General features: G+C 47.2%; 2 protein-coding genes across 2 annotated transcripts; one reads left to right on the top strand and one right to left on the bottom strand.

Annotated features, from left to right (window-relative positions):
* Positions 1 to 781: 781 nt before the first annotated feature.
* nacad (NAC alpha domain containing) lies at positions 782 to 20,540 on the top strand. Its single transcript, XM_065005507.1, has 11 exons — positions 782 to 1,102; positions 8,808 to 9,076; positions 9,157 to 13,248; positions 13,287 to 16,503; positions 16,621 to 16,845; positions 17,554 to 17,642; positions 17,918 to 17,986; positions 18,105 to 18,251; positions 18,361 to 18,489; positions 19,451 to 19,573; positions 19,741 to 20,540. Exons 1-11 carry the CDS (start codon positions 1,018 to 1,020, stop codon positions 19,753 to 19,755), a joined length of 8,460 nt encoding a protein of 2,819 aa, XP_064861579.1. The 5' UTR covers positions 782 to 1,017; the 3' UTR covers positions 19,756 to 20,540.
* Positions 19,944 to 24,792, bottom strand: LOC115114512 (Golgi-associated plant pathogenesis-related protein 1-like). The gene is made up of 5 exons (XM_029642815.2): positions 24,443 to 24,792; positions 23,492 to 23,600; positions 23,207 to 23,310; positions 22,509 to 22,586; positions 19,944 to 22,002 (listed from the first exon to the last, which is right to left on the bottom strand). The coding sequence occupies exons 1-5, from the start codon at positions 24,453 to 24,455 to the stop codon at positions 21,842 to 21,844; spliced, it is 465 nt and encodes a 154-aa protein (XP_029498675.1). The 5' UTR covers positions 24,456 to 24,792; the 3' UTR covers positions 19,944 to 21,841.
* Positions 24,793 to 25,192: the final 400 nt, after the last annotated feature.

The raw sequence follows: 25,192 nt of genomic DNA on the forward strand, positions 1-25,192 counted from the left end.
CAGCCAGCCAGCTGTCCCAGTATTAACTGTGTTGTCATAGAGACCAGATCCTGTCTGAGGGCAGTATGTTTCTGTGTGTTGCTGACCTTAGGTCAGCGAGGAGCAGGGAAATATGAGTAAGCAGATGAGAGAGGAGGATACCGCTGGTGTATAAAAGCCAGCCGGGCTGAAATTCGCAGAGAGAGGAGACAGGGGATTCTGTTGAGCTGGCAGAGCAGATGCAGAAACCCCCTGATACACACACACACACACACACACACGCACACACCACCCAGCGTGGGAAGCTTGGGGTGGCCAAGGAAACTGCCAGTGATCTGGGTTTTGGGGGGAACAAATGGAAAAGGGGAGGAGACTGAAAGTCCCCCTTTCTCTTTTCTTTCTTTGTAACTCTCCTTCAATTTCCCTTTCAGAAGTGTTATTTCCTCCATCTCTCTTTCTGCAATAGCCCATCTTCTCCGCACACCCTCTCTCTAGCCCCCTGTCTCTGCAGTACCTTCCTGTAAGGATGGGGGCAGCACTCAGACAGCAGCAGAAATCTGCTGACATCATCGCTGTGTATCAAGTCATCGCCAGGGAGAGAGAGAGAGGGATGGGAAGGAGAGAGGGAGGGGAGGAGGGAGGCAGTGCAGCTCAGATGGGTAATGAGAGAGAATACTGCAGCTCCCTCTCAAATTCCACACAAACATATGCGCCCACACATACACACACACACACTGGCAGCATCGCGAGACCCACACACACTCTCACTCAGCATCATCACGGCTCTGCTCTGCTGCACCACAGAGAGGCATGCACTCTCTCTCTCTCTCACTCTCTAACACACACACACATATAGACACACATGTGCTGCAGGAGATCTGAGTGCCAGGTCGCTGAGCATTCACCCTCTCTCTCTCTCTCTCTCTCTCTCGCTCTCTCTGCCCCTCCCGATACTGCGCACTCTCTCTCGGTTCACCTTGGCTACTGGGTGGTGTGGAGTTATTGTTGCGTCAGAACCAGAGAGATCCAGAGACAGCCATGCCGGGGGAGAGCTCTCGAAGATCTGTCCCCAAAGAAAGACATCCGGAGCTTGGAGCAGAGCAGACAGGCCTGCCTGAACCAGGTAGGACCACCTGGGAGGAGAGGGAGGGGGGGTAGAGGGGGAAAAAGAGAGAGGGGAAGGAGGACATGGGAGAGTGTAGATGGCAGAGGAGAGACAGGGAGGGTGAGGAGCATGTGAGACACTAGGAAGAGGAGGAGATGTTAGAGTTACAGAGAGGCTGGTAGAGGAGGGATAATAGATACCTGCTATACTGCCATGTGGGAAGCAGACAGGCCGACGGATTAAGAGAGGTAGAGCTGGGTCATGTCTGTCTATCTGTGATCCCCACTCTAGTCCTAGTTCCAGCTCCAGCACCCTAGCCTTCACCCCAGACCCCCCATCCACAACACCTACCCTACTTAACCCCACAAACATCCCCTTCCCCCTACCTGACCCCGAGCCCCAGCTCCATATTCCCCTTTCCCCTCACTAACCCCATACCCATACCCACATCCCCTTCCCCCACTCTAACCCCAGCCCCATCTCACAGCCCAGTGGTGGTATGTTTTCTCAGAGCAGAGTGGAACGGCTCCTCCCTCTCTCTCTCGTCCATTACTTCCCTTCCCCCAGTCTCAGCATGCAGGGACATGACACAGCATTGCACTCAGCAGCAGCATCCACACAGTAACAGCAGGGCCACATGCTGAAGGAACAGATTCAGACACGGACTGATGTAGGGTAAAGCAGAGCATTTGAAAATGAATTGTTCATGTTAGATAAGACACCGACTACCTGAACTGTGTGTGTACATGTCACTGTATGCTACTTACTGCTAACATAGCTATTGATGAGATGATGTAGTCAATATGGTTATTATGGTATTGTTGTTATGTTGCATCTGGTAGGTTTGTGTCTAGCAGACAATAGATGTATTCTATGTTAGATGCTGTACTTGACAGTAAAGTATAGGAGTTAGAGTATAGGAGTTGCATCACCCAGACTTTACCTGTGTATTATGTTTGTGAGTTCATTGTGTTGAAGTGAAGGGGGATAAGTACACTGGGGGGATAAATGCATGTCTCAGACAGTAGAAGTACAATGTAAGTGTTAGGTTTTATTTGTGGTTTATTTGGCCCACAAATAAAACCACCAAAAATAAATATATCATGTTTATTTTGGGGGGGATTTTCATTGTTGGTCATAAAACACAGTACCAAAGACGAGGAAATCCACTCCAAGTGATTTTAATTTAATAAATCTGTTCCCAGGTATTCCCACACACAATAGAGAGACATGAAGTGATATAATGTATAATGTATACAAATGTAAGCAAGGTTTGAAATGATTGTTTTAGTCAAACATTATATATGTTTGGGCTTCTTACAGTTAATTTGCAGTCTACAAATTATTAGCAATTATGTTCTGACCCCCCAACTATCCACTCAAGAAAAATTTGGCCTGCGGCTGAATGTAGTTGATGATCCCTGGGTTAGGGTATTATCTCTCCGACAGTAGAGGCGGTTGGGGTATAAGGTACAGTAGCATAGAGGTTAGAAGTGGCGGGCCAGCAGCCTAAAGGTTTCTGGTTCAAGCCCCAGGCTGGGAGACTCAAAAATGGCAATGGAACTGGATCTCTGATCCTGCCCTTGAGCAAGGCCACCCACAACTTCTCTCCATTCAGGGTTCTGTATAGGTTCAGACTGTACAGTAGAGGGACAAGTGGTATAGGTAGGGCCAGGCGTTTTGAAGCACGGTGCTTTTACCTGCATTGTCCACTAGTGTTGCTGCAGGTAGGAAATCCTTAAAAATGTTCGGTAATTGACACATGCTGTCTCCTCCGATCAATCAATGTCTGATTGTGCTTATCTCTGCAAATCTTAATTGCACCAAACCTAATATTTGGCAGAGAAAACTATTTGTAGAAGAGTGATTCTACACCTCAATTTGCTGAAGATGATCCTTTCGAACGGAATCGAAAGTTGTATCTAAAAATAGGTCAATTTGGGCAGTTAAAGAGAGAGTCAATGAAACCAACCTTGGAAGTATATTGTACGTCTCAGACAACACGTATCAGCTCTGCTGGTCTGGCGCTAATGATGTGATGTAATCCAGATGGCTATTTGGAGTAAGACTTCTAGTCTTTGTATTATTGCACTGCCATTCGTTTTTCGTAAAATACCCATCCTACTAGTTTAGGTTTAATATAAATCATATCCTTACATTGTCTTGTCTGTTCCTGGAGTGTTCTGATGAAGGCCTTTCAACCCGAAACATCACTGTTTTGAAACGAGTGCATCCTGCACTGAGAACACTATGGTTAGATGAGAAGAGAATGCAGCAGAATAGGATGATGGCGGGAGAGAGAGAGAGAGAGAGTGGGAAGGAGGGAGGGAGGGAGGGAGAAAGGGGGAGAAGCAGAGAGCTGGAGAGAGGTATTGTGAGGCAGTAGGCTCCTGGGGTTTGTCTCAAGGCCTGGTACTGTCTTGGAGTGAAGGCTGAAATAGAAGCTCTCTCTGGGGCCTGACAGGCCGTGGAAGCAGCCTCTGTGACGCAGTTCCAGCCTGCTGCGGCCTGCACACTCCAAGCATGTGGGTGTAGGCAGAGCCACACGCACACACACACACACACACACACACACACACACACACACACACACACACACACACACACACACACACACACACACACACACACACACACACACACACACAAACAAAGAAACCTCAGAACGGCACACGTCTTATTGTGTCCTTGTATGCATCTCTGTGACAAATTGTGTATGTGTGCGTGCGTGCACACACTGTGACATGACTCAGATTAACAATCCAGTGATAAACATCCCCACCCTGGGCCTAGGAAAGGATAGAGACAGTGCAGCTAAGTGCTGACGATATTAGCCATTAGCTAGACCACAGGCACAGAGAGAGGAAGGAAGGGAAAGGGAAGGGGGAGACAGGAGAGGAAAGAAGAAATAGAGAGAGGAAGGAAGGGAAAGGGGAGACAGGAGAGGAAAGAAGAAATAGAGAGAGGAAGGAAGGGAAAGGGAAGGGGAGACAGGAGAGGAAAGAAGAAATAGAGAGAGGAAGGAAGGGAAAGGGAAGGGGGAGACAGGAGAGGAAAGAAGAAATAGAGAGAGGAAGGAAGGGAAAGGGAAGGGGGAGACAGGAGAGGAAAGAAGAAATAGAGAGAGGAAGGAAGGGAAAGGCAAGGGGGAGACAGGAGAGGAAAGAAGAAATAGAGAGAGGGAAAAAAGGGAGGGAGGGAAAGAGGACAAAGATAAATGCAGCAGAAGAGGATGGGCTATCAGAGATAAACAAAGAGGAAGGGAGAGAGAGAGTCCACATACTCCATCAGTAAGTGATATTTGGGTTCCTGGTGGAGCTAGTGTGTGTGTGTGTGTGTGTGTGTGTGTGTGTGTGTGTGCGTGCGTGCGTGCGTGCGTGCGTGCGTGCGTGCGTGCGTGCGTGCGTGCGTGCGTGCGTGCGTATTTCTGAGGTCACTGTGCATGGCGATGGCCCAGTTGAGAGAAGAGAATAAAGTCCTGTTCTCTGGTTTTGTGTGTGTGTGTGTGTGAATGCGTGCATATCCCTATGTCTGTACCAAGGTTATTATAGTTTAGTGCTTTTCTATTAGTTTTTATTTCTATTGGTTTTTCGATTTGTATTTGCAATTCAGTTTAGTTTCAGCTCATTTTCAGACCTGATTTGCTAGTTTTTATTTAGTATTAGTTGTATATTATTTAGTTTCAGTTTTTAGGGAGGTTTTAGGGAGGCTGGAGCCATTTAAAAAATATATATATATTTCACCTTTATTTAACTAGGTAAGCTAGTTGAGAACAAGTTTTCATTTACAACTGCGTCCTGGCCAAGATAAAGCAAAGCAGTTTGACACAAACAACAACACAGGGTTACACATGGAATAAACAAGCGTACAGTCAATAACACAATAGGGAAAAAAAGAACGTCTATATACAGTGTGTGCAAATGGCGTGAGGAAGGCCATAGTAGCGAAGTAATTACAATTTAGCAAATTAATACTGGGGTGAGAGATGAGCAGATGGTGATGTGCAAGTAGAAATACTGGTGTGAAAAAGAGCAGAACAGTAAATAAAAACAATATGGGGATGTGGTAGGTAGATTGGGTGGGCTGTTTACAGATGGGCTATGTACAGCTGCAGCGATCGATTAGCTGCTCAGATAGCTGATGTTAAAAGTTAGTGAGGGAAATATAAGTCTCCAATTTGAATTATTATATATATATATTTTTTAATGATATATCGCAGATGTGCCCATTGTTCACATGTAAATCTGCTCTATTATTGGCTAGAATGTTCCAGCCTGCTACCACCTCCCCCCGACTGCCTTCTGCCTTTTCTGACCTTTATTCCCATTGTTAGAGCATTGAGTCCCATCTCTTGTCAGTATATAGATCATCTTTGGTAAATGCGTTAGTTGAAGGGTCAGTTCATAGGTTACAATTATATTAGGTTTATTATATTAGGTTTAAATTATAATTTTTACACCTATCCAATTATTTTTTACATTAGTACTATATGCCCTAAGTTTAGAAGATAAACTAAAACTGAATATAATTCACAATGGTTTTTATTTTATTTTAGTTAGTTTAGGAGTCAAAGATAGTTTAAGTTTTTGAAACGTTTGTTCATTATTTTATTTCAGTTACTAAATAGTTTTTTTCATGATTAGTTTTTGTTTTAGTTTTTGTTTACTATAATAACCTTAGCATGTGCACTCACAGTACATGACAGGACTAATTTCTCATTTCATGGACATCTCATAAGGAGTCTTGTGTGTTGTTTTAATTTAAATCCTGCAGAACCGTCACATCAGTAAGGAGCAGCAGAGCTGGTCATAATAGAATGGAAAATACCCCCTTTGTCGATCCCTCTCTCTCTCTCTCTGACTGATCCAGACTCCCTACTCCACTCGCACTCTTGCCCTAGTTCCTCTCCTCCATTCTGTCAGTTTCTCTCAAAATGATCCTTCGTTCCTGTTTAAGGTTATGGAGACGATGGCGTAGTCACTGGAGTGGAGTGTGTGTGTGTGTGTCGAGGGAAAGGCGGTGATCTAATAATGGCACCATTTAGCCTATGGCTAATCTGAGTTTCTGATTAGAGAGAGAGAGAGAGGTAGCGCAAGAGAGGGAGAGCAAAAGAGAGAAAGATGAGGAGGAGAGAGAGCAAAAGTGCAAAGAGAAAGACGAGAGCTAGCACCAATAGCCTCATTTCAAATAAGAGACGGAGTAGCATAAGCTAGCTACCATGTTGGCCATAATTTTACCACTAAGCACTGAGAGCAGTGTTAGCATGGTATTTTCAAGTTGTACATGAAGTAGCTTGATTACCAACAACGACGAGACGGCCTACAGGGAGGAGGTGAGGGCCCTCGGAGTGTGGTGTCAGGAAAATAACCTCACACTCAACGTCAACAAAACTAAGGAGATGATTGTGGACTTCAGGAAACAGCAGAGGGAACACCCCCCTATCCACATCGATGGAACAGTAGTGGAGAGGGTAGTAAGTTTTAAGTTCCTCGGCGTACACATCACAGACAAACTGAATTGGTCCACCCACACAGACAGCATCGTGAAGAAGGCGCAGCAGCGCCTCTTCAACCTCAGGAGGCTGAAGAAATTCGGCTTGTCACCAAAAGCACTCACAAACTTCTACAGATGCACAATCGAGAGCATCCTGTCGGGCTGTATCACCGCCTGGTACGGCAACTGCTCCGCCCACAACCGTAAGGCTCTCCAGAGGGTAGTGAGGTCTGCACAACGCATCACCGGGGGCAAACTACCTGCCCTCCAGGACACCTACACCACCCGATGTCACAGGAAGGCCATAAAGATCATCAAGGACAACAACCACCCGAGCCACTGCCTGTTCACCCCGCTATCATCCAGAAGGCGAGGTCAGTACAGGTGCATCAAAGCTGGGACCGAGAGACTGAAAAACAGCTTCTATCTCAAGGCCATCAGACTGTTAAACAGCCACCACTAACATTGAGTGGCTGCTGCCAACACAATCAACTCCAGCCACTTTAATAATGGGAATTGATGGGAAATTATGTAAAATATATCACTAGCCACTTTAAACAATGCTACCTAATATAATGTTTACATACCCTACATTATTCATCTCATATGTATACGTATATACTGTACTCTATATCATCTACTGCATCCTTATGTAATACATGTATCACTAGCCACTTTAACTATGCCACTTTGTTTACATACTCATCTCATATGTATATACTGCACTCAATACCATCTACTGTATCTTGCCTATGCTGCTCTGTACCATCACTCATTCATATATCTTTATGTACATATTCTTTATCCCCTTACACTTGTGTCTATAAGGTAGTAGTTTTGGAATTGTTAGCTAGATTACTTGTTGGTTATTACTGCATTGTCGGAACTAGAAGCACAAGCATTTCGCTACACTCGCACTAACATCTGCTAACCATGTGTATGTGACAAATAAAATTGGATTTGATTTGATTTTGAGCTAGTGAAGTTATCGAGCTGTGCTAGCTGTAGTACTATCAAGCATCAAGCAACGGAAGAGGGCAACAGACACCCTGCATGTAGCGCCCCTGCAGGATCTGGGATGAATATCACACAAGACCAGCTTGTTCTCGATGTTACCCATCAATCAAATGAATTCTTCTTTATTCAATTCCTTTCATTCTCTCTTGTCTTTTCTCTCTCTTTCTCTAATGTCAAAGTAGATTATGTTTTTAGAAATGTTTACAAATGAATAAAAAATTAAAAGCCGAAATGTCTTGAGTCAATAAGTATTCAACCCCTTTGTTATCGCATGCCTAAATATGTTCAGGACAAAACATTTCAAATCAAATACAATTTGCTTAACAAGTCACATAAGTTGCATGCACTCACTTTGTGATTTTTGAACGACTACCTCATCTCTGTACCCCACACATGCAATTATCTCTAAGGTCCCTCAGTCCAGCAGTGCATTCCAAACACAGATTCAACCTCAAAGACCAGGGAGGTTTTCCAATGCTTCACAAAGAATTGTTAGATGGGTACAGGAAAGATGGGAGGAGGGGTAGAGGAGTGGGGGGAAAACACCTACATGCACAAGCTTACACACACTCGTGCACAGTGCGGGCTCAACTGCCCTTGCAGCAGGTACTACAGCCAGATATGCAGACTTCAGTAAACTCAGGGTGTGTTCCATTCCCTTGGGGGTCAGGGGTCACTACTGTGGAAGGAAAAGTGCCTGAGTAAAGAACTACCCTGGGCAGTGAGCCCTGTAAATGGAGGGAGCACACATTTAGTTAATTCAGAACTCACTACCAGTAAATGGGCTCCATTCACCCAGCCATAGTTGATGGTTGTAAGTGACGACAGTAGGGACCTTATATTTTGATATGTTGATACCACTTGATGTGTACCCTGCCGTGAGCGTGGTCTTTTAAGTCACCTGACATTTAGGTGAAATTCTAGACCCGCTAGGTATGGCTATGTGTGCAACAGTAATGGAGGGAGAACAAGCTTCAAAGAGAGAGCTGAAATGACTGTTTCTATTCAACAAAGTCAAAGAGACTACAGCATCCATTACAGATATTTTGTGTTTTAATTGTATTATTTTTAATACATTCAGGAGGTAAACTGAAATTCTAGTTGCCTTTTCGCCATTACTGTTACTGTTGCCACGTCATGAAGCAGCTAGTGATTCTGACCTCATGGACATAACATTACAGAAACAGTTTCTTATTTTTCGCTCCTCTTTCAGACATGACCAGACATGCCTCCACTGATTCCACCCCTAGTGACAGCGGCTCTAGTCCCTCCCCCAGCACCCCTCAGAAGCTGCTGCCATCATGCACCTCTCCGTTCGGGCCACGGCTGGTTCGGACCACACCTAGCTCCTCCGCGACCCCGCGACCCCAGCCTGAAGGTTCAGACCGTCGCCACATTAACACGGTCCGACTTAGCGGGACGTTTGGAGGTCACGGACCCTGTGGACGCCGCAGCGGACCCGTGAAGATGGAGAGAATCAAGGTGTGTATATGTGTGTGTATGTTTACCAATGGTCTACTCTTCTCTTTATGTTTTTCTAACGTTCTCATTATGTTCTCCAGGTTCTGATGGGCTCAGAGGTGGAGAGCGACCACAAGGAGCCAGAGAACATGGACACACGGGTGGTGATGGGCCAGGAGGCCCTGCTCAAGACAAAGAAAACCCTGACAGGGAAGTGCCCATGCGGGCAGAGCAGCCAGGCGATACCCCTGCCTGGAGGCCCAGTCTTGGAGGTCCCTAAGCCTCCCTTAGAGCTCCAGGCCGAGGCTGGAGAAAAGGCCCAACTGGACACAGGGCAGGAGAGAGACAATTCACCTCTGACCCCAAAGTTGGAGCAAGAGCAGGAGAGAAGCCCTGTCCTGCCCATTAGCCCTCTCCTCACCCCCCTCATCCCTGCCTCCCCTCCCTCCTCAGAGCCAGTCACAGTGGATGTTAGTTTGACGGGCAGCTTAAGCCCTTTGGAGGCAGGGCTGTCTCCCTATGGTGAAATGTCTTTTGTATGTTCCATGTATGCCATGCCCTCCCTGTCCGAGCCAGCCTATCCCCCTGCTATCCTCTCCTTCACTGAGCCGGCCTTTGCCGTGGACCCTCTGAGAGTGGGCGTTCCCTCATCCCTGGATCCTGACCTGTACTACACCGCCCCCTCCACCCCCATCAAGATGGCTGCTCGCCCCTTACACCTCAAACACCGCTCTTACCCCGGCTCCCCAGCCTCTCCCCTCTCACCAAACTCGGACAGTGAGGACCTGTGCTCCCCCCTCACTTCCCCCTCTGGCTCCTACGTCACGGCGGAGGGGGGCAGCTGGACCTCTTCCACCTCCCCCTGCACCTCCCCCAATCTTCTCCTGGCAGAGGAGGTGCAGGAGGCACCTGCATGCTTTGTCAGCTCGCTGTCCGAAATCGGAGACGAAGTGGGGGAGGATAGGGGAGCAGTAGGGGAGAGGGCAGAGGAAAAGGGAGGAGGAGCAGCAGAGTGGCGGTTCTGCCTCTATAAGGGTCTAGCAGAGACTGTGATCCTGGAGGAGGAGGAGGTACTGAGAGGGGAGGTAAGGGGGAGAAGGAGCGAGGAAGTGACAGTCTCAAGGGGTAGCTGTCGCCCTCGCTGGGTGACAGAGGACACTTCCCCATTGAGGAGCAGCAGCGGCAGAAGCACCGACTCCCAGGAAGATGGAGGGGAGTCGGAGGGCTCGCTCTGCCCAGCAGAGGATGCTCTGGCTGGGGGACAGCAGTACTTAAGTCCCCTGCTGCAAAGAGGCCTGGAGCTGGAGCTGCAGGCCTGTGTGTCTGAGGAGCTTTACCCTCCCATTACCAACCCAGATGATGATGGAGCAGACTCCCCACGGCTGACCTCCATCTCCTTCCCCTTTGCCCCAGACATGGGGAACCTAAGCCCTCACACCTCCAGCGTCAACCCTGCCTCCTCCAACCTTACCATGGACACCTGCTCTCCAGATGTGTCAGACGGGGATAACTCCAGCCCTTACGGAGAAATGGGTACCTTCCTGCTGTTCCCAGGCTCCTACAGTGATGATGGAGAGATGGAGGAAGAGGAGAGTATGATCCCAGCCTCTCTGCTTAACTTCCCCCTCCACACCAGTCTCCTCTTTCAGGCAGACTCCATGGAGATCACTCTCTTCCCCACAGAGGAGGGGAATGAGGGAGGAGAGGGAAACGACAGGAACGATGTGGATGCGTACGCGGCCGGAGAGGAGGAGGGGGACGTGGAGGATGATGATGAAGATGATGAGGAAGAAGTGGAGGCTAAGGTAGAGATAGAGGAGGCTAAGGTAGAGATAGAGGAGGCTAAAGTAGAAATAGTGATAGAGGAAGAGGTGGATGAAGAGGAGGGTGAGGATGTTGAGGATGAGGAAGAGGAGGAGGAGGGTGAGGGTAAGGCTGTAAATGACCCAGCTGAAGAGGACAACTCGGCCTCCTTCCTTCATTCACTATCAGAAACTTCCATCAACGAAGGGCTGGATGAGTCCTTCTGTTTCCATGACGACACTGACGACTCACTAGACTCCGCCTCTTATAATGGCGAAGAGGATGAGCGACTGTACAGCACAGAGAGACATGCTGAACCACCCACAGGACCACCCACAGGACCACCCACAGGATCACCCACAGAACCACACCAAGCCAAACCTCAGCCTGAAACCAGACCAGAGGCCTACAGCACTGAACTGTCCCAGAGCAGACTTAGCCTAATCAATCCCCCAGGTGACAAAGAGCCCCGGCCTGAGGATCGTCAAGGACCTAGACCACCACAACCTGCACTTGCACCTGCCCAACCTGCGGAATCAGCCCACCCGGAGTCCTCCAACAGCAGTAGTGGGAGTGAAATGGAGATCTCCTCAGAGTCCTCTGACCCTCCTGTCCCCGCTCCTTCTCAGGAGAGCCCTTATGTCTCTACCCTTACCCCTAAACTTTCTACAACCCCTTACCCTGCCTTCACTACCCCAAAGACTACTCCTGCTACCGTGTCAAACCCTAAAACCAAGCATGAATCTCTCTCTAACCCCAACACTAACCGTGCTCCTGCCCCTAATGCTAAATCTGCTACTGTCTGTACCACTAACACTAACCCTGCTACAGCCTCAACCCCACAAAATAATTCTGCTACTTCCTCAACCTTCAAAACTAACCCTGCTACCGTATGTACACCTGAAATTAACCCTGCTACGGTCTCTACCCCTAACACTAACAGTGCTCCTGCCCCTAACGCTAAATCTGCTACGGCCTGTACCACTAACACTAACCCTGCTACAGCCTCAACCCCCAAAACTAACCCAGGTACATACTCTACCCCAAACCCCGCTGCTACTCCTAAAACTAACCCTGCTGCTACTCCTAACACTAACCCTGCTGCTACTCCTAACACTAACCCTGCTGCTACTCCTAACACTAACCCTGCTGCTACTCCTAACACTAACCCTGCTGCTACTCCTAACATTAACCCTGCTTCTACTCCTAACACTAAGCCTGCTGCTACTCCTAACACTAACCCTGCTGCTACTCCTAACACTAACCCTGCTGCTACTCCTAACACTAACCCTGCTGCTACTCCTAACACTAACCCTGCTGCTACTCCTAACACTAAGCCTGCTGCTACTCCTAACACTAAGCCTGCTGCTACTCCTAAAACGAACACTGCTGCTACTCCTAACACTAACCCTGCTGCTACAATCGAGGAGACAGCGTCCCACAGCAATCCTGTCATCCTGGCAACCCAGCCATCCCATAACAGCCATGTGACCCTGGCAACAGGAGCAGGGCAAGCCAAAGCAGTTGCAGAGGAAGTACAGGCTGGTATGGTGAGAGAGGAGGACAAAAGGAGCGGTGCAAAGAGAGAGAAAGACAAACAGAGTGGTGGGGAGAGAGGGAAGGACAAACAGAGCAGTGGAGATAGAGAGAAGGACAAACAGAGCAGTGGGGAAAGAGGGAAGGACAAACAGAGCAGTGGGGAGAGAAGGAAGGACAAACAGAGCGGTTGGGAGAGAGGAAAGGACAAACAGAGCGTTTGGGAGAGAGGGAAGGACAAACAGAGCGGTGGGGAGAGAGGGAAGGACAAACAGAGCGGTGGGGAGAGAGAGAATAATGAACAGAGCACAGAGACTTCAGACGAGGACCACACAGAGCAGACAGACAGGGACTCGTTCAAACTACTCATTAAGCCACGCCCCTCTAAGTCAGACACACCCCGGCCTAAACAGAAGACCTCTGAGCCCCATAAGCCGCTCCCACGTGTGTTTGGGGTGGCAGCAGCTTCAGTCCGGTCCAAACCGCTTCTGGTGTCGGTGCTGGAACTGGACCAGAAGAACGCGAACAGCAGCGCTGAAGGTGTGGACTCCCCTCAGGTCCTTGAAGGGACCACTGCCACCAACGACCTGAACAAGGGGGTCCCTCTGCTCTCATGCCCGAAAGAGCCTAACCCCAGCAACATCCCTGTCTCCTCCTGCCCTGAGAGCTCACCTGACCTGGCTGACAACCTGTCCTTGACCCCTGATATCTGCCCATGTGACCCCGCCCAGGAGAACTTGAGGGAGAACACCCTGAGCACTGAGGACGGGGGCCCTGGGGCCCTGGGCTCCCCTCACACACCCCTGGCTGTCTCTCCCAAGAGGGAGAACTCAGAGACAGATGCAGGGGGAGGAGGGGGGATGGGGGCTTGAGGGCTGATAGGAGGGGGTTAGGAGCAGAGTCCGGGTCCTGGGGGGCAGGGGAGGCCCTATCTGTCTCTCTGGGGCAGGGCTGTGGGTTGGAGGCACAGAGCCTATTACTGTATGAGGTGGAGGGACATACGATTGGACAGACAATTGGACAGACACTCTCCGGGCTGCCCAATGTCGGCACAGATGAGGATGAGGTGGGTGATATAATGGGGGACGAAGAAGACAACAACAGCCTGTGTGGTCGGCCAGACAAGATGGCAGATGTCGAGCTTGTGGGAGAGGGAGTGCCAGAGTCCAACCTGTCCAGCTGGAGGTCCATCGAGGAGATATCAGAGGCAGGGGGAGGAGAGGACGGAAGCTCCCAATTCCCAGAGGATGATGTCAGCAACCTGCAGAGTCACCCGGAAAACAAGGAGGAGCAGGAAAACAACAACAATGTCTCAGTGTTCCTATCCTCTGGAATGCCAACCTGTATGACTCTGAATGCCCTGTCAGAGGACGTGAGACACCAGAGCCAGAGTGTGTGTCTGAGGGCATCTCTCTCAAACATACCACTCACAGAGGTGAGATCACAGGCTGCTGCAGCCTCCGATAGGCCATCAACATCAACTGACAGCTCAACACACCAATCAGACATAAGACAACCTTCCTTGTCCATGGAAAGCCCTGGGCGTGTCTCACCACTAGGAGGTAAACCACAGACTGTCTCAGACCAGAGCCCTGGTTCAGTAGAGGCAGCCATTTCCAGACCCAACAGTAACACAGATATTAACCCAGCAGTCAAACAGGCAGACCCAGCTCTGTCTCTGCTGGGTGGGGCATTTGGATCATTCAGCCATAAAATCAGACCAAGCAACTACAAGTCAGGCAGACTGTCCCAAGAAACTTCCCGATCACTGAAGAAAGACACAGTAGAGAATGTCCAAGTCTCCCAAGAAACTTCTCTCTCAGTGGGCAAAGACACAGTAGAGAAAGTCCAAATTTCCCAAGAAATTTCCCCATCAGTGAGCAAAGACACAGTAGAGAAGGTTCAAGTCTCCCAAGAATCTTCCTTATCAGTGGGCAATGACACAGTAGAGAAGGTCCAAGTTTCCCAAGAATCTTCCATATCAGTGGGCAAAGACACAGTAAAGAAGGTCCAAGTTTCCCAAAATCTTTTCCAATCAGTGGGCAAAAACACAGTAGAGAAGGTCCAAGTTTTTCACGAAACGTCCCCATCAATGAGCAAAGACATAGTAGAGAATGTCCAAGTCTTCCAAGAAACTTCCCTATCAGTGGGCAAAGACACAGTAGAGAAGGTCCAAGTTTCCAAAGAAACTTCCCCATCAGTGGGCAAAGACACCGTAGAGACGGTCAAAGTATTTCAAGAATCTGCCCAATCAGTGGGCAAAGACCCAGTAGAGAAAGTCCAAGTTTCCCAAGAAACTTCCCCATCAGTGGGCAAAGACACAGTAGGGAAGGGCAAATTTTCCCAAGAAACGTCCCCATCAGTGGGCAAAGACACAGTAGAGAAGGTCCAAGTTTCCCAAGAGACTTCCCCGTCAGTGAGCAAAGACACAGTAAAGAAGGTCAACTTTTCCCAAGAAACGTCCCCATCAGTGGGCAAAGACACAGTAGAGAAGGTCCAAGTTTCCCAAAATACTTTCCCATCAGTGAGGAAAGACACGGTAGAGAAGGTCCATGTTTCCCAAGAAACTTTCCTATCAGTGAGAAAAGACACATTAGAGAAGGTCCAAGTCTCCAAAGAATCTTCCCTGTCAGTTGGCAAAGACACAGTAGACAAAGTCCAAGTTTCCAAAGAAACTTCCCCATCAATGGGCAAATACACAGTAGAGAAGGTCCAGGTTTCGCAAGAAACGTCCCCATCAGTGTGCAACGACACAGTAGAGAAAGTCCAAGTTTCCCAAGAATTTTCCCCATCAGTGAGCGAAGACACAGTAGAGAAGGTCCAAGTTTTCCAAGAATCCTCCCTATCAGTGGGTAAAGACACGGTAGAAAGTGTGAAAAAACTCTGTTCCCAGCCTCAGCCAGAGGAGACAGAGTCACAGACGGTGAGCCAAAAAGAAGGTGGTGGCGGTCAGAAGACTGACAGGCACATTGACCAACCAAAGACGAGTGGGGCCTTAGAAGAACAGGAGAGCAGTGTTTGTATCTCAGGGGTAAGAGAGGTGGAGGAGATTGCAGAGGAGAGATTCTCTCCAACAGAGAGTGTTCCAGAACCTGCACAGCGTCAGACACCCGAGGGAGAGCTGAGCACAGAGAAAGCCATCACTCCTCCTCAGCCATTTAGGAGAGGGAAGCAGAGCAGAAACAGACCCAGTCAGCCGCGCAGACAATCTCCGTCAGGCTCTGGGTCTGCTGATCACCCACAGGAACCAGCTCTCACTGCCAAGACCCTAGAAGACACCTCCCCACCAGGGAAACAAAAGAATAAGAATATGAGGGGACAAAATTCTGCTGCAGATACCAGACAGAGGACACCTGTGAAGGGCAAACCTGAGGCAGAGTCCGAGAGGAGAGGGGAAAACAGAAACGTCTCCAGATCCCCGACTCCCCCTAGTCCTACCAACCTCTGCCCTATCTCTCCTGCTCTCCTACTCAACCAGGAAGTGAACATGAAAATGCACCAGGAAATGCTTGACAACAGGCCGCTGCCTGGTTGCCAGACAGAAAGCAGGAAGGACATCAATGATAACAATGTGGGGAGTGGCCATGCCTCCCCTACAGAACAGAATATATCTTCTTCTCCTCCACCTCTTCCCTCCTCATCTCCTCCCCCTCTCTCCCCCTCTCCTCTCTCCTCCTCTCCTCCTCCCAGTACCTTCACATTGCAGCCAGATGAGGACCTCCCCACCCCCATACAGGAGTCCCAGCCTCTCCTCACCACAGTCCAGCCTGTCACCCCACTCCTAGACACCCAGCCTCAATCAACCAATCTTCAGGCAGCCTCCGCAACCCTTTCTACTACCCCTATCGCCCTTACTAAGCATCCCCCTATAGCCACTGAAAGTGTCCGTATGTCCCCTACCTCCTACTCATTCTCATCTCCACCCACGTCAGCCCTGCCCTCGACCCCCAGTCTTACCCAGCCCACCCAGGAGTCTTTGCCACGGCTGGAGGCTCCAACCACAGTGCCTGTCCTAGACATCCGCTGCCAGGCCCAGCCCCAACCAAACCTCCTCACCAAGCCCAACAGACAGATCAAGCCAGTTCAGTCACAAAGCCCACAGGACAGAGGTGAGTTACACTCAGGAGAGATAGGGGTGTGGGGTGATTTGATTTTCTCTTTTTGGTAATCAAGTATCAGTGAATCATGAATCAGTCCAACCTGTGTGAACTTGGATTTTGTTGCAGATGGGATGGACACAGACAGTGATGATGATGACACTGCTGTTCCTCTACGACGTCACATGACTCAGCCCAGGGGGATTGTGGGAAACCCTTCTCATAAAGAGTCTGGCTCCTCCAATCAGCGAGAGATACTGCTTCACTCCTCCCGCCAACCAACTGAGAGACAGATAGACTGTCCAATCAGCAACAAGGATTCACAGGAGCTGGACCTGTCCTTCAAATACAACTGTACGTACTCTGCAAACCCATATTTCTCTCTGTCTCCTTGAGAAACTGATTCTGAGAAGTGACTCCACCTATGACCTTCCTCACACACACAGATGGCTCTGAATATGTCTTGTGGTCTTGCTATGGTCCTGATGAAGGACATACTTCAGATTCTAGGAAGGCTTCTCAATAATACCCCGTCGACCACAGAACACTGCTGCAGCTACTGAATAATGGAGGAGAAATACTCAGAGGATCATTTTATCCAGGAGGAATATTGTTATTGCACATTTTCAATAGAGGTTATTTTAGGGCAACTGTCAGTCAACCTGAAACCACTGGTTCAATCTAGCTAGAACTGACCTCCCTGTAGATGATACGTACATAGAATCATGTACGGGGATTTATGTGTACTGTATGTGTGGTAGCACTGCAGCATAATGAACAATGCTACATGCATTGAAACACAGTAGTACAGAATGTAATTATACATCATAACCTGCATGTTCCATAGCATAGAGATGAAATGCCATTACTATTTAACGAGGTGATCTATTTCTCCTCTGAGATCGGTGATTAGGTTAGCCGTAGAGCTTTATGATGGACTGTCCCATTATCAGTGCCAACGAGCTACACCATATCCTCATCATCAATATCTCAGTCATTAGTTACCATAGCAATGAGGATGTGATGCAGTACTCTGAGAGTAACAGTGTGTGTGTTCCACAGTGGGCTCCTGCAATGAGTCGGAGAGTGAGGGATCAGTGCCAGAGTTGGAAGAACCAGAGGGGGTGCCACTGAGATCCTCAGAACCCCAGGTGAATCTACCGTGTGTGGGCAGAGAACACTCTAGGAAGTCCCCTTTACCTCCAAGGGTGGAAACCTTGCTTTCACTGTGTGTTATGTAATAACATATTGATGTCATTACCTTTAGGTAGAGTGGTAAGAAGGATGCGTGTTGTGGGGCCTGTATTTTCTGAATGGGTCGCCGCTTCAGAGATCTTTTCCATATTATCAGTCTGGATATGGGTAAACTACTGTAGAAAGTTCTCAGGTTTTGAATTGATTTTGTTGTTCTCCTTCTCTCTCTCAGCCCATCTCTCCTGCTGATGAGGGGATTAACAGACCTAAGCAGAGCCGCAGTGAGAAGAAGGCCCGCAAGGCGAGATGTGAACACAGCTGCTCCATGCGGCAGTCTTAGCTAATCAAACACAGAGCAAATGTGTGTGTATTCTGTGTGTTTGGCCGCGTCATGGTGTAACAAGTGTGTGTGTGTTTAGGCCATGGGTAAGCTGGGCTTGCGGCCAGTCCACGGTGTGACCAGGATCACTATAAGGAAGTCGAAGAGCATCTTGTTTGTCATCAGCAGACCTGACGTCTTCAAGAGCCCCGCGTCAGACATCTACATCGTGTTTGGAGAGGCCAAGGTGACCTCCTAACCTCTCTAACCCCTCTCTCTTTATCCCCCTCTCTTTTCTCTCATCTACATTGTGTTCAGAGGCCAAGGTGACCTCTCTCTTCCTATTTCCTTTCTAGATAGAGGACCTGTCTCAACAGGTGCACAAGGCAGCGGCAGAGAAGTTTAAGGTCCCGGTGGAGCCCTCCCCACTGGTGCCCCCTGCACCACCCAGCCTCACCATCAAGGAGGAGAGCGAGGAGGAGGAGGTATGGAAATGCATGCTCACTCATTATGTCAAGGAAAAACACCAATCTTTACTTCTTACTCTTTCATGTACAGTAGTTCTTTTAGATCTTAATATGAAACAATTATTTCTAGTGTTGTTATATTTCAGTCATTTCTACTGCAGTGGTGGAAAAAGTACCCAACTGTCATGAGAAAAATAAAGATACCTTAATAGAAAATGACTCAAGTTAAAGTGAGTCACACAGGAAAATCCTGTATTTGGTTTTAAATATACTAAAGTAAATGTAATTGCTCAAATATACTTAAGTATAAATCCTTTCAAATGAGTTATATTAGGCATACCACACGGCATGCTTGCCAGGGGCACCCTTCCAACACTCAGACATCATTTGCAAACAAAGCACGTGTTTAGTGAGTCCCCCAGATCAGAGGCAGTAGGGATGACCGGGATGTTATCTTGATAAGTATGTGAATTAGACCATTTTCCTGTCCTGCTAAGCATTCAAAATGTAACGAGTATTTTTGTGTCTCAAGGAAAATGTATGGAGTAAAAAGTACATCATTTTCTTTAGGAATGTGAAGTAAAAGTTGTCAAAAATATAAATAGTTCAAGTCACATACAGATAAAAAAACAACTTAAGTAACAATACTTGAAAATACTACTTAAGTACTTTACTGTAGTTAGCCTGATGGCTATTTAAAAAAATGTTACTAGGCAAGTCAGTTAAAATAAGAACAAATTCTTATTTTCAATGACGGCCGAAGAACAGTGGGTTAACTCCCTTGTTCAGGGGCAGAACGACAGATTTTTACCTTGTCAGCTTGGGGATTCGATCTTACAACCTTCCGGTTACTAGTCCAAAGCTCTAACCACTAGGCTACTTGCCACCCCAATGCTACAGTTAGGAACTGTAGCATCCCCCCCCCCCCCATGTTCAGAAGTGTTCCAGAGTGCAACTGACTTTGACCTCTGTCTGTCAGGTGGACGAGGGAGGTTTGGAGCAGAGGGATATAGAGCTGGTGATGGCCCAGGCTAACGTGTCCCGTTCTAAAGCTGTCCACGCCCTCAGACACAACACCAATGACATCGTTAACGCCATCATGGTGAGGGATTTATGAAGGAAGGAATCTGTTGTAACACACGGTCCACGTTGGGCCTACATTTGCTGTTATGACCTACTGATTGCAACAGTCCTTTTTCCAACAGATCTTGAAAAAAAAAAACGCATCCAACCCCAAGTAATTCTCCCCCTCTTTCTTTTCTCCCACAGGAGCTGACCATGTGAGAGGACCCCCCCCCAAAAAAAGCATAAATGCCAGGGTCACATCTGTATCGCTGCTATGTTGCATTCTCCTTACCTGCTAATAAACAGTCTGTTATAACCACACTAGTGGGCGATACTGTTAACCACCCTTATACTGCACGTCATGTATGTATGTACGTCATGTATGTATGTATAGTGAAAATGGGGCATTTTACAGACAGTCACTTTTATTACATTAAAATACAAAACATAGTCAAACAAGTGTTCAGTTCAGAAAACAGGTCAGTTTAAATCATGCTTACAATGAATAAAACACATACAGTACCATTGAAAAGTTTGGACACACCTACTCATTCCAGTGTTTATGTTCTACATTGTAGAATAATAGTGAAGACATCAAAACTATGAAAATACATGGAATCATGTAGTAACCAAAAAAAGTGTTATACAAATCAAAATATATTTTACATTTGAGATTCTCTTTGCCTTGATGACAGCTTTGCACACTCTTGGCATTCTCTCAAACAGCTTCATGAGGTAGTCACCTGGAATGCATTTCAATTAACAGGTGTGCCTTAAAAGTTAATTTGTGGAATTTCTTTCCTTCTTAATGCGTTTGAGCCAATCAGTTGTATTATGACAAGGTAGGGGTGGTATACAGAAGATAGCCCTATTTGGTAAAAGACCAAGTCCATATTATGGCAAGAACAGCTCAAATAAGCAGAGAGAGAAACAGTCCATCATTACTTTAAGACATGAAGGTCAGTCAATCAGAAATATTTCAAGAACTTCGAAAGTTTCTTCAAGTGCAGTCGCAAAATCCATCAAGGGCTATGATGAAACTGGCTCTCATGAGGACTGCCACAGGAAAGGAAGACCCAGAGTTACCTCTGATGCAGAGGATAAGTTCATTAGAGTTATCAGCCTCAGATATCACAGCCCAAATAAATGCTTCACAGAGCTCAAGACGCATCTCAACAGCAACTGTTCAGAGGAGACTGCATGAATCAGGCCTTCATGATCAAATTTCTGCAATGAAACCACTACTAAAAAGGGCACCAACAAGAAGAGACTTGCTTGGACCAAGAAACATGAGCAATGGACATGAGACTGGTGGAAATCTGTCCTTTGGTCTGATGAATCCAAATTTGAGATTTTTGGTTCCAACCGCCATGTCTTTGTGAGACACAGAATAGGTTTTAAGGATGATATCTGCATTTGTAGCTCCCACCGTGAAGCTTGGAGGAGGAGGTGTGATGGTGCTTTGCTGGTGACACTGTCTGTGATTTATTTAGAATGCAAAGCACACTTAACCAGCATGGCTACCACAGCATTCTGCAGCGAAACACCTTCCGATCTGGTTTGCGCTTAGTGAGACTAAATTTTTTCCCCACAGGACAATGACTCAACACACCTTGAGGCTGTGTAAGGGCTATTTGAGCAAGAAGGAGATTGATGAGTGCTGCATCAGATGACCTGGCCTCCACAATCACCCAACCTCAACCCAAATGAGATGGTTTGGGATGAGTTGAACCGCAGAGTGAAGGAAAAGCAGCCAACAAGTGCTCAGAATATGTAGGAACTCCTTCAAGACAGTTGGAAAAGTATTCCAGGTGAAGCTGGTTGAGAGAATGCCAAGAGTGCAAAGGCATCAAGGCAAAGGGTGGCTACTTTGAAGAATCTAAAATATAATCGAGTTGTTTAATTTAATTATCATTTTTTTGGTTACTACGTGATTCCATATGTGTTATTTCATAGTTGTGATGTCTTCACTATTATTCTACAATGTAGAAAATAGTAAAATAAAGAAAAACCCTTGAATGAGTAGGTGTGTCCAAACTTTTGACTGGTACCAGTTTTTTTTTAAACCAGAAATGATTTTACTATGTGTAAAATCCCTACCCCCACTAACGATGGAATGAGTAGGTCGAAACCCAGTTGGGTGACTGGTACACCTCCGGAAGACACAGCTGGCATGGTTTGGTCAATGGTGTGCCTATATTTTTGTTCATGCATTTGTTAAGTCACAGTGGTTGTCACACACACATATATAAGTCAAGGTCACAAGTCAAAGTGCAAATGTCTTTTGGATGGGTCAGTATGTTCCTTAGTCCTTGGGCGGCAGGACGTTGTTGTCAAAGTGTCCCTGGTTGGTGATGTTCCCTGCTGGAAAGTACCTGGCTACCACGAATGACGAGCCATCTGGCGCACTGGCCTTCCCCACACCCAGCTTCTTACTGCCCTTCCACACCATTGCTGTGAAATGACCTGGTTAGAGAGAGAGAGACAAGCTAAACACCTTCACTGAAGGAAGCCCTCTGCAGCACTGCTCTTCTAAATATTTACAGCTACAGATCCCTATATTCATCTCCTCCCCCCCCTCTATCATCCCCTCCATATACACTCTTTCCCCTCTATTGCACACTCCCATCTCTCCCACTCTGTCTTTCCTCCTTTATCTGTCAGCAGCACATTAGTTGATAGGAGTGATCCTGACGCTGCAGGGTCGGTCACACTGAGCAAGAGGCTTCGGGAAGAGAACAGGAAGGACAGAAAAGACTGGGAATGCTATAAAGAACTGTGATTTTCCACAGGAAGCAGTGTTCCATGCATGTTTGTGAGCAGAGTCACAGAACTACACAGTCACAGAATGAGAATGTCACATTTATAGAACAAAGACCACACAGTCCAACACTGCCTGGGTGAACACAACACTGTGGCATGCAGCACTACACAAGTCAGTGTGTGTGTCTGTGTGCATGCGTGTGTCTCACCTGTGCCAGAGGAGAAGCCGGGGCGGTTGAAGTTGTATTGTTTGACCTCGTCATACCAGCGGTCAGCCACATCCTTCCCTATACACAGAGAGGACAAAGGTTACAGGTTATCACATAACATTATACTTGTTTGTTGCCTTTGTCACTATTGTTTAACAGCAACTTGGGCCAAAACCCACAGAGTTCCAGCAGAGATGACAGCGGCAAGGAAATATTATCCAAGATGGCAGCTGTCCAAGGCAACAGTGCTAACCGTATAAAAGCTGCCAAAGCTTTAGGTGGGTCAGAAGAACACGGAGAGGTTTGAGATCCTGAGTTTCAGAGGAGCAGTCCAGAGAGAGATGAACTGAGCTTGACCCAGTGATAGTATGTATCCATGGGAGACTGTTTATGAATCACAGCAGACTGTCAGGTCCGTGCACAGACATAGTTGTGCTCGGAGTCATGGTCTTGTTGCTGAAACACTCCGAACACAGAGCAGGGAAATGGACCCCAGCTGTTCCTGCCTGGGCCGCCACTGGACAGGATAGTCTATAGTTTAGACCTAACTAAACCCTACAGAGACTCTGGATCGCTCTCTTTAATGTTACTATTTGTACCGTACACAGTGAATAATGTATCGGTCCCCATTTACATAACTAAACATATGTCAATGTTTGGTCATAGCATTAGGAGTCATCGGGTTACAGTGTGTGTACCTGGCTGGTCATAGGAGGCCCAGGCCAGGTTCTCGCCACAGCTCCCCTTACTGGACTCAACACTGTGCTTCAGGATCCGTGTGCTGGCCAGAGACTCAGCATACCTACAGGGTGGAGATAGTTGTGGTAATAGTTAGATAAAGACAGCTAAAAATATGGGTGGGGTTAGGTGAAGTGGAAGGAAGTAAGGGTGTCGTTGGCCATGTCTCTGATAAAGGTGGTAGGTGGAGGAGAAGGCTAAGTGTGTGTGTGGGTTGGGGGGGCCCCGATGTCTGGGTGACCCACCTAGTGGCATCGCTACTCAGCTTGCTGCTCAGCTTCAGAGGGGGTGTCTGGTGCTTCCTACGATACTCATTATGACTCCGCAACACCTCCTCTGAAAACTGCTTAGAAGCTGAGAGAGAGAGAGAAAAACACAAAACAAGATGCCATGAAAAAACTGAAGGTAAATGTCTATTGTTTCCCTTGTTTTCACTGTAATATACAATCAAACTTTCAAATCATTAATACAACTCAATAAAACGATAGGCTGCAGATAATCAGACAGTAACTTAGGCAGTAGTACATCTCCAGTAAGCCCCATACATTCCCCAGGCTTGAGTCTATAATACTAGACAGACAGTACCAGGGTATGTATGAATGGGGGACACATCCACTCTCTCCCCAGCCTGGTGCCAATCACAGCCATACTCACACATCTCCATTCTCTCTGGCATTCACACAATGAGGCGATTCTCACACACACACACACACACCGGAATGCAGTCTGTTACAGCCTTGTGAATAATCAGTGGTTGCAGTCCTTGGGGCTGGATCCTTGACCCATATTTAGCTTATTCCTAAACTAAATACCACTTTCAAATGGAGGATAATGTGGTTCTGGAAACTGGCACCTAAAATGTTCTGTCAATCGATCACACACACACACACCACACACACACCTTGCAAATAGGGAATTCCCCTACTGGCACAGCTATTCCTGATACTCTCAATAGTGGTTTCATCCTTACCACAGAAGGGAAGAAACTGACCTAGCGCATAGGCGTTACAAGACTAAGTCAATTATAGATGTACAGCTTTTTAAAATCCACCCCTTTGTCCCTGTTGTATGATAACAGCCCATTGTCACAAATTGAGACCGAATCCTCTTTTGTAATCTCACACACACACACTTTGATAAACATTCTCCACTTTCACAGTCATATTCCAGTACATTTAAATCTCATGTAGTCTTACCTGATTTGCCCATGACACAGAAACTCTCTCTTGTTCCCTTTGGCTCAGTCCGCTCTCTGATGGTCTGAAACAGCTGCTATAACTTTGTTTCTGTCCCTCTCTCCCTCTCCCTTTCTGTATTCCTATTTTTCTCCGTAGCCTTCGTTCCTCTCGCTCACACTTCTCCCTCTAGTAAACTAGTCTTTCTCAAAACTTCTGCTTCTGTCCTCTCTCACTCTTAAACACCCTGCCTTTTCCTTGGCCACACACACATTATCCTCCCTCTCCCCTTATCCCTCTGTAACACACAGGCTCCCTCCCTCTGTGTAACTGAAAGGGGAGACCCAGCATGGCTGTTCTGATGACATCATCTCTATGAGACACATGCCCTTTTATGGCCTGAGATTCCTGCTTTCTGCTTGAAATGTGAGCTGGACATTATACCCTAACTAAATTAAGAGCAGTTTAACTGTTTAGAAGCACTTTTACACAGTTTTACTAGGGTGAGCCTATGTGGCATCGATATTAGTCAGAAAAATGTATTCTAGTGTCCAAATTGACTACAAAAGTGTAAATAGTAGGATCATTCTGGTCATAAAGTCAGTCTCGTCCAAAACTGAGATTTTCGAGAACATTTAATTTAAAAAAAAAGGAAGGGTACCATAACAATTTTCCTTGGGTTGGGTTTATTTCAATCCTGCCCACAGCTGGCAGCACCCAAGTAATCATCAATTCGAAGTGCAGCTGCATGTGACCCGATTGTAATACCCT

Source organism: Oncorhynchus nerka, linkage group LG3 (assembly GCF_034236695.1).
Source record: "Oncorhynchus nerka isolate Pitt River linkage group LG3, Oner_Uvic_2.0, whole genome shotgun sequence".
NCBI classification, from domain to species: Eukaryota; Metazoa; Chordata; class Actinopteri; order Salmoniformes; family Salmonidae; genus Oncorhynchus; species Oncorhynchus nerka.